The 9,947-nt window shown below is 36.4% G+C and overlaps 2 protein-coding genes across 3 annotated transcripts; one reads left to right on the top strand and one right to left on the bottom strand.

Moving 5' to 3' along the window:
* Positions 715-5,358, top strand: LOC18788914 (clathrin interactor EPSIN 1). The gene is made up of 12 exons (XM_007222236.2): positions 715-833; positions 969-1,025; positions 1,113-1,164; positions 1,626-1,705; positions 1,830-1,908; positions 2,024-2,107; positions 2,214-2,359; positions 2,464-2,712; positions 3,003-3,151; positions 3,659-3,906; positions 4,270-4,657; positions 4,887-5,358. Exons 2-12 carry the CDS (start codon positions 985-987, stop codon positions 5,117-5,119), a joined length of 1,749 nt encoding a protein of 582 aa, XP_007222298.1. The 5' UTR covers positions 715-833; positions 969-984; the 3' UTR covers positions 5,120-5,358.
* On the bottom strand, positions 5,541-9,174 carry LOC18788512 (exosome component 10). 2 transcript variants are annotated; one of them, XM_007222353.2, is made up of 10 exons: positions 9,035-9,174; positions 8,556-8,731; positions 8,087-8,218; positions 7,946-7,996; positions 7,647-7,743; positions 7,285-7,331; positions 6,642-6,858; positions 6,086-6,215; positions 5,942-5,984; positions 5,541-5,789 (listed from the first exon to the last, which is right to left on the bottom strand). In XM_007222353.2, the coding sequence occupies exons 1-10, from the start codon at positions 9,087-9,089 to the stop codon at positions 5,709-5,711; spliced, it is 1,029 nt and encodes a 342-aa protein (XP_007222415.1). In that variant the 5' UTR covers positions 9,090-9,174; the 3' UTR covers positions 5,541-5,708. The 2 variants fall into 2 exon arrangements, with proteins under 2 accessions (XP_007222415.1, XP_020411040.1); XM_020555451.1 differs by having other exon boundaries at positions 6,086-6,218; positions 9,035-9,169.

Raw genomic sequence — 9,947 nt, 5'->3', positions numbered from 1 at the left:
TGACCACGCATTGACTGAGTTTTGTTCCCCTTTAACTTGAAAAGTGTATACAAACTTGTACCCAAATTTATTATATTGATGTACATGAAGCTCCTTTTTTTTTTCTATCCTTTAGGTTGTGGTGTGTAGGATAATGCCTTTTTCTCGTAATGATCTGGCAAAAGTAATCATTTAGTTATTGACAATAAAATCTTTTAGAGGAATAACAGGAATGTGAGCTTCTGAGTCAGCTTATTGTGCGTAGATTGTTTGTGGGCGGGGTAGTTTTAAGCGGGAACGTCACTCTAACAAATGATATCCACAACTTTAGTGGGCGCTGAATTTTAACCCCCATAAATAAATAAAAGCTGTCACGTCCCCAATCAAAAGAAAGGCTTTTGCCACTAATGATGTTTTAGATTGTACCTGATTTTTTTCATTAATTACCCTAGCATGACACATCAGTTGCCACATAAGGTGGTCAATATTGTGTGTCTAAATAGCATTACTCAAAAAAAAAATCAAATCAAATCAAATCAAATTTAAGTAACAAAAACGACTAATTTTTATTTGGCAAGTAACAAATTATTATTATTTTTGGGTGAACAAAAAAAAGCCCATAATTTTTATTTGGCAGCATATGATTGCGAGCCGCGCTGGCTTTACCGGTTTAACCTTCAATTTCTTTGTAACTGCAAAATATGACGGACAGTATATGAGATTTAAAACCACAGACGAGACCACCTGATTACGTCTCTCTCTCTCTCTCTCTCTCTCTCTCTCTCTCTCTCTCTCTATCCACTGCGACGCACGCCAAGATCTGCAATCCTTTCCTTTCTGGTTTCTACTCAAAGGTGCTTCTTCTTCCATTATAATCTTGTAAAATTTCATACATTGACTTCAAATTTTGCGGTTCCATCGGATGCATCGCAATATTTGTCTGTTCCAAACTGATCACGAATTTCCGAATATTTTTTTGAATATTTCAGATTCTGCAGATTTGTCATGGATTTCATGAAGGTCTTCGATCAAACGGTCCGAGAAATGTCAGCTTCCGACCTTGGCATTTTCGATTTACGCAATTTATTCATTTTTATCAGCTGTTAATTCCATTTCCTTGTCTTAATGTGCAGAAAGAGGGAGGTGAATCTGAAGGTCTTGAAGGTTCCGGAGATGGAACAGAAGGTAAAGCAACAAATAGAGTTTAATTAACTTCGGTTACGTTTAATTTCTTCGAATTTTTCATTTTTCATTAGAATTTTTATTTTGTGATTAAAATTATAGATCTGAACTCGAATTATTGTATTCATGGTGCGAATAGTGCCCTTTCTGTTTGTGTTCAATGATTGTTGTACCATTGTGCGTTTTGCAAGCTTAAATTCTATCTTTTAAGATACATTTAGACAGAAATAATGATATTCTGGACTTAGTTTTGATCTTTTAGCTTTGAGAGGTTGGTGGAAAAAGTCTTCTCCAATTAAGAAATCCATGCATCAAATTTGTATTTTAGCTTAAGTAGCTGATACGTTTTGTTTTTTCTCGTCTTCTAGTGGTAAACTGTGGATGATATGAATATCAGCTATTTCTCAATTTGTGATTTTTAATTTTAGCTCACGCAAATTTGTTTCATTACTGATATGTTACAGGTATTGGATGCAACGGATAATGAACCTTGGGGTCCTCATGGATCTGCATTGGCAGAGATCGCACAGGCCACAAAAAAATTGTAATTTTCAACTCCATTTATCTGTTTTTTTCCTTGTTTAATCCTCCCTGCAGTAAAGTTCAGAATCAGAAAGAACTTGGCTTGCTGTACTTACCCGCATTTGCTGACTTTTGTTATCTTTCAGTTCGGAATGTCAGATGGTTATGAATGTTTTGTGGACAAGATTGACTGAGACAGGAAAAGATTGGCGTTATGTCTATAAGGTAAGAATTCAGTTAATATTGTTCAAATATTGTGCTTAAAGAGGATTCTAGTGTATTATAACTTCATAGAATCATGTGCGTATTTATGCCCTCAACATTATCATTTCTGTATCAGGCATTGGCTGTTATAGAATATTTGGTGTCACATGGATCTGAACGAGCTGTGGATGACATTATAGAACATACTTTCCAAATCTCAGTAAGGACTATTTCTATTATCCTGAATTTTTTTGGCAGATATGAAGTTAAGAATACGGTTGAGTGTACTCAAACTTCTTTATCCTTTGGTTTTTTTGGTGGTGAAGGCTCTCACAAGTTTTGAATATGTTGAGCCAAATGGGAAGGATTTGGGAATAAATGTGAGGAAGAAGGCGGAAACCATTGTGGCTCTTTTAAATAACAAAGATAAAATACAAGAAGTTAGAAATAAAGCTGCTGCGAATCGTGACAAGTAAGTTTATTTTTTGGGGACTAAATTTTCAAGTTTACTTGAACTTCTCTAAATCTTTTGATTAGTTTTCATCTTATAAACTTTTAGCACATTGCCAACTTTAGGTACTTTGGACTTTCATCTACTGGGATAACATATAAGTCAGGTTCTGCAACTTCAGCCTCATTTAGTAGTAGCAGCTATCAGAGTAGCGAACGCTATGGAGGTCTAAGTGGTACTGGAGCTGGTGATAGGTTCAAAGATAGCTATAGAGACAGGGATCGACATGAAGAAGACAAGATTGAGAAGGACAGCTCTAGCAGGTCACGTCGAGAGAGCTCTTCAAAGAAGGCCTCAGCACGCTATGGCAGCAGGTACTTAATCATTACTGTTCATGATAGGTCAAACAATTGTGCCTATATGCTGAGAAATGTTGACCAACACTGGATAAGGCTCTTCTGAGATTCAGAACTAGAGGGAAAGATTTGGGAATAATTATGATTTTTATTACAAATGACCAATTTTGACTGCAGCTCTCTCTCTCTCTCTCTCTCTCTCTCTCTCACGCACACACACCTTGCACAGATGTATACAGAGAGACTGTAGCACATATATGTTGCTTTGTGATTTTGTTTTTATTAACTTCCGAATGTTTTTCTTGCAGGAAGGATCAGGATAATATATCATCCAGTGTGTCAAAGTCATCTAATAAATCAAATGACTCTGAGAAGTACAGTTCAGTTCATACTCAAAGCGCAAATGTTCCTGATGACGATGATGATGATTTTGATCCCCGAGGGACTTCTGCTGCTAGTAAGTATACGAACTCTGGTGCAGTTGTTAATTTAGTGTTAGTTAAAAGGAAGTTTTGCAAGGCAGACATTGGCAAATGTTGCTACATGTTTACCATCTACTATGTGTCTCGTAGCTACAATCAATTTGATGCCATTTGGCTCTTTGATTTTTTATCACAAGTGATGTCGTGAAGGCATTGAGGATGCTTTTCGAGATTGTTTGATTTGTTAAACATAATGATCTTTTGAATATTTGCATGAGCTATAGGATGTACTATATATTTAGTTCATTTCTTTGGTAGTTGTTCAAACATATGCGTTTATATGAATATCACTAGTTACATTCAACACATTATTTTTTGATGTAATTTTTTCCTGCTTTTTCTTCTATCCTATGCAATGACGTTTAATGGGGTAATCTTTTAGTGCATTGATTATTGAATTACTGTTCTTGGTTTTTTAAATAATATGTATGATTCCTGGGATATAGTTGAACATTTCATTTTGCCCTATATTATTTCAACAGAGGCTGCTGTTGCAAGCTCAAACCAAGTGGATCTGTTTGGACAAAGTTTGATGGATGACTTCATAGATGCTCCAACATCTGTTCCTGCAGAAAAGCCTGGGATTAACAGCAGTTCATCAGAGGTTGATCTATTTGCTGATGCAACTTTTGTGTCAGCACCACCCCAGGCAGAAACTGGAGCATTTGCAGACTCAACTTTTGTATCAGCACCACCCCAGACAGCAAATGGAGCAAGTTCTCAAACTCAGGTCAGACGCAGTTACGACTCAATTTTGGCACATAGCTCATGTACACCCATTCACAATTGAGGTAGCTTTTTCAGTGTGCTTGTTGCTTAGCCAGTCATCGATTTTGGTTGTGACGTTTGTCATTAAATGCCAAACAATAACAAAGAGGGGTATGAGTAAAGCGTACCCCTGATTACAGGGGGCAGAGTTTAATTTATGCAACCTTCGAACATGTAGAAATATTTTAGTTGTGATTTTGGAATTCTAACAAGCAACTGAATTTAGGAGTTTCCATTTTTAAGTTTTATTTTAATATTACTTTTGTTCCTCATACAGGGTTTAAAGTTCAGTGCTAACAATCTTCTTTTCTAACTAATTATACAGAATGGTGTTGATCTATTTGCTTCTCAACCAACCCTTTCTCCATTGGCTTCTTCAACAGTAGATCTTTTTTCCGCCCCTGATCCAGTTACGCAGCCAGAAACCAAGTCTACAAATGCTGCCCCAACAAACACCAACATTGTTGATCCCTTTGCCACTGTTCCACTTCACAATTTTGGTGAATCTGATATTTTTGGGGCCTTCACCTCTCAGTCTGATTCAACATCTTCAGAACCTTCCCAAAGTTCTGTCAATGATGGCAGCGACACTAATTTGGGTAAAAAATCTTCAGCAGACCTGAATGGTCCACCCAAGAAGGATTTCCAGGTGAAATCTGGCATTTGGGCCGACTCACTTAGCCGTGGACTGATTGATCTTAATATATCTGCTCGTAAGTTCAACCATTTCAACTAGCATTTTGCCTTTCATGAGCACAATTTATATGTGTGTACATGAAAGTAAATTTTGCTTAATGTTCAAGGTGTGAGTTGAGATTTAGAAAAATTGTCCGGGTAATGTATGCCTATATAATTGTTTGAGCAGAGACTATGTATGTTGACATTTCGAATCACATGTTTAGGCTGCTGTTGTAATCCCCTCTTCACTTCATGTACTTGCAGCCAAGAAGGTAAATCTGGCGGATGTAGGGATTGTGGGTGGATTGACTGACGGATCAGATGAAAGGGAGAAAGGGCCCCCAACTTCGTATTACATGGGTAGAGCAATGGGTTCCGGGACTGGTCTTGGAAAATCTGGGTTCCCATCATCGCCGGGAATGGGAGGCGATGACATCTTCTCAAGTCTCAGTGGTGGCGGCGGCCAACAATACCAATACGGTGGTTTCCAAAAGTAATTTTGTTATTTCTGCCATTTTTTCCGTCTACATATTCTTTTGCCTACTCGGCCAAAATATTGAAGAGAAAGTCCTTTCTTTTGGTGTGCTTAGTTTGTTCATACATCCGTCAATGGATATTGTGGTATTGAGGATTGTATTGATCGTGAGTGAAGATGATTGCGACACTTTTTATTTATAAATTCCAGTGGATTGCAAACAGCTTCGTGATTAAATTAATCCTCCAGTCTTTTGAACAATGTGGTGGCAATTAACATAGTCGGTCCAAAAAAATTATTCTAGATATCAATAGATGACTATGATTTTATTTGTATATTAAACGTTTAATTTTGCCAATGTCTCAGCCACGACAGATTTTTTTTTTTTTTTTTTTACTTTGTCCTTTTGTTTGACAATTATATAATTTATTTGCACAACAGGATGTCGTTTCATAAACAGAACAATTTGAATAGATGACGGGTTCTGTTCTGTACCGAAAGAAAAGAAAAAGAGCACGGAAAGAAGAAAAAGAAAAGATGCCCAATTTCTTAGAATTCTTTTATTTATTTATTTTTAAAGAAAGGGGCGAAGACGACAACATGATATGTTTCTAGTAGTACACGTCCATCATCTTCCCCCTTAACATGGCTTCTGCTTTCCTCACTTGCTTCACTGGTCCTATGATGAACACCTACATCAAAACCAAATAAAATTTACAAAAGAATTTGAAACTTTTCCAAATTCCAGTTGTTTTTTGCTTTGATGATTAAATCATTTAAAAAAAAAAAATTGGATTAATTTTACGCCTACTTTGAAACTGTTATATAAATGCAATGGACTGACCTTATCGGGTGGGCCCTTATCACCTCCAATGAGAATTTCCGCACTGTAAAATTGTACCATTGAAGTAATAATAAGTGGGGGGAGATGGAGAGAAAAATGGAGCACAAACTACCGAAACATGCAGAGATAGAGATAGAATGGTACTTGCAAGATTCCTTTATTGACAAAATGGAAGCTCCTCTTCTCCCGATAACACGTCCCATCTTTCCTGGAGGAACATCAAGCACTGAAAGGATTTCTTCCTCCGGAGCATTGCCATCCACTATTAGGTTATCTGCTAGAAGAAATAACATCTGAATTAGTATTCAAGTTTTTTTGAAATGCAATTAGTATTCAATTAAATGTACACTCTAAAGTGCTTTGCTGCACATTCCAACAAAACCGTATGCTCTCAAGTACATTAGGGAAACACTATGGTCTAATGTCATACATAAAACGGTATCCGTAGTAAGTTTACGAGGCTAGAGATTCTACTAATGGATGACATGCACATAATTCTATCAAAAATTAGCAATGAGGACATTAATGGATGACATGCACATAATGCTTAGTGGCAGAATCAATTGGAGCCGAATTACGAACATCAGCCTCAGACATAATAGCTTTAAGCTTGTATTCATATGAGAACGTATTTATATGAAGGCAAAATATTTCATCTCATTTTGAAGTCTTGGTATAGTTGTGAGGGAGGATTCGATACCTGGAATAGGGGGGAGAGGTGGCCAGTCTGCAAAATTGTTGTCGTTGATGCAAAAACATCTGCAATAGAGAGCACCTCGAACTGCAAGATACCATAATGACTGTTGATTCAATTTCTCCATCATCTTGTAATAGATATACAGAAGAAAGCGGACATCATCTGCAGCTGCACGGACCATCTGTTCAGATAAAGGTCTGTATGTCCAAAAGTTGGGGTCCTGTACATTACATATAAAATAAATGTCATTTGACAGAAGATCCTAGTCCCAAACAATACTGTGGCTGCACTGGTAAAACTACAGGTCTAGAAGCAAATTTATCTAAAGTCCTTTGCTAAGTGTAAAGCAAATATGAATCAACAAAATAGACAAATTTAAGTTATAAGGCTAATGCTCTGTTGATAACCTCAAGTTTAAAACCACTGTAGAGTGATTCTAAACCTATTGTTCATTGGACTGTAATCTCATTATCACATCCCAGTCACCATACTGACTTAAACCTTCAATATATTTTATTAGAAATCTAGTATAGTATCAGATAACAATAAGAAGACTAGTAACAAACTGAGTTATATGGAAAATCTAAACATAGAGAATAAGAAAACGAAAAAAATCCAGAAAAATTCTTAGGATGTTGGCACTAACCTGCCTAAGGAGGAATCGAACTTCTTCCTTCTCAAGATAAGATATTCCTGCATTCAAACTCTTACGGTGAAAACTGAAGCCATATGTGAAGATCAAAACTTAATAATCCAACGCACCATGCCCTCATGTCTATTTTTATTTTGTCATCCAGAAAACTTCTGGTATGGAATAAGCTAACGTAAAATACTTGGAGGCAGTACTTCAAGAATGATCTTTCAAATAAATTCCCCGTTAATATTAATTCGAAACTCTTAGAAAAATAAAAGCATCATTTAATTTCATAAAATCAATGTAATCCAAAAGCATAATCAAATATGATCAGAAACAGAAACTTCAAATGGATACCACGAAATATATAATACCACAATAGCGTGGATCAGCAAGGAGGCCCACAAATGATATATAATCATCCAGCAATCTTTTCCTCCCTTCTTGTTCCTCTATCAGCGAATAGGCAATCTGAATACCAAAAGGGAAATTTCAAATCACTTAGCATATGAGTATTTTCTCCATCTCAATTATATTACTTCTTTAACTACCATTATACGTTTCTCTTAAAACAACAATCCATTGAAAGAATTCAAAATTATCTTATAAATCAACGTTTCTCTTAAAAAAACAATCCATTGAAAAGTTAAAGCCAGTGCTAAAGGATGCTCACCTGAGTATCTACAACATTGTTCAACTTGATGCCAAACTGAAAATACAAGGCCTATAAAATAGGAAAAAATTCAATCATGGGAATGAAATGTCATATTACAAGAAGGTACATGATGGGATGCAAATAAAACCAATCAGAGACCTCGCTATCTCGTTTGCAGTCGTGAATAACTTTGGTGATGTAGCTAGACTCAAGTGCAGGCTTACAGGCTTGGATAAGCATAGCCCCTCCCTGAATGGCATCAACCAGATATATAGCATCTGGAAATGCAAGCTGACAGAAAGAAAACAAGAACGAGAACCAGGGATATGAGTAGCAGAAAATTCACAATAAAGAAGACCTATAAGTAAGATACTCTCGTTATTTTCTTTAGCTGCAAGGGAATACAAGCAAATGGCTGAAATTCAATCAGAAACCAATCAACAACCAATTTGGGATGCAAATAACTGCTTTTCTTTTTTTATTAATTCTTTTGTTTGTGGTAGTTTAGTAGCAACCCATATGTCCTTGTTTGGATTAGGCACGCATCTACTAAATGAGGTTGATTGGAACGAAATTTGAAGTGGAACAAATATTCATAAGAGTACAGAGTAAGTAAAACTCTACATACCTGCATGATACAGAGTGTTCCATGACGGCACAAGTCAACTCCCTCACAATCAAAGCCAATTACCAATTGCCTTTCAGCTGATGGCTCCAGGAACTCGGCAGGAAGCTGAGATGCACGAGTGACTACATGAATAGGAACCAGCGGCAACTGGGGTTCAGAATTTAGGGGTTTCTCACCTGCAATACACACAAAATAGCTCAAATTTACAGGTTAATGGGTGCTCCAGAAAATTAAAGAAAAAAAAAGAAGGAAATATTTTTTAGTTCAAATTCATAAACCCACTTCAAAATCATTTGGGGTCACGCATATATGTAAATCGATCATCAAAGATTCAACATTTTGCATATACTTTTTTCTTTCCCACATTTTTCCCAGCAAGCAAATGAGCAAACCCCGAAGGGAACATAAAATCAAAGGCACACGAAACTTGTAATAAAAATGAAAACTTTCGTGAATTGGATCTGATTGAAAGGACCCACCTGGGTCAGGCGATAGAGGAAGGTGTGTCTGATATGGAGGAGGTAAAGAGGCCATGTGATCGGACCATCCACGCCAATCTAATTTTGCCTCTGAAACCAACTAACCCTGGTTCTCTCTCCACTTCACCAAATATTATGTCCATTTCTTTTATTATATTTTTATTTTTAGTTTGAGAAAGCCGACAGCCCGTGGGGATAACCCGACCCGATTTCATTTTCGACAAACCAATTGAGAAAAATTGAAACTTTTTTTGGTTTGACAAAGAAAAATGAATACTTCTATACTTGTAGTAGGAGTGGACCACATTCCCCCTAACCCAAAACTAGTCTAAAGTGCTATATTTTCTATATTCTATACTACCATTTTGTGATATTGTCCATGTTATCTGAGAAAATCATGTGGGGTTTAATGTTTATAAAAGGCAAAAGTATTGGGTTTAATGCTTATGGAATCAGATAAAAATAGTTTTGGTTGTGTGTGACGACTGCAGATTTTACCGAATCAAACTTTTTGTGTTGCTTGTCAAGCTGTTCACCATTTAGATCCCACTCTCCAAAAAAGTTACTAACACGTGTCCCTTATGTTCCAGCTACACCTAGGATCAAAAAGTGCAAAATTGACCCAAATGGCCAATCTTGAGGGCAAGATAGAGATTATAACAAAATAGAAAAGAAAAAAGGAATGAGAGGATATAAGAGAATGTTATCGTCAGTCGTTTGTGCATTGTGCATGTGTCTCGTTAGACATTAGTGAATTGTGAGACTCATTTCATCAATTACTTATAATCATACGTCTGCATAAATAAAAAGACTTATAATCATGCACATACATCACTTACTCGAATGTAACTCATATGCGACCGAGATAAAAAATATGAATATTAGACACTTATCAGAATTGAGAATAAAATAC

This window comes from Prunus persica, chromosome G1, assembly GCF_000346465.2.
Source record: "Prunus persica cultivar Lovell chromosome G1, Prunus_persica_NCBIv2, whole genome shotgun sequence".
Classification (NCBI taxonomy): Eukaryota; Viridiplantae; Streptophyta; class Magnoliopsida; order Rosales; family Rosaceae; genus Prunus; species Prunus persica.
This window is presented reverse-complemented; position numbering and strand designations above follow the sequence as displayed.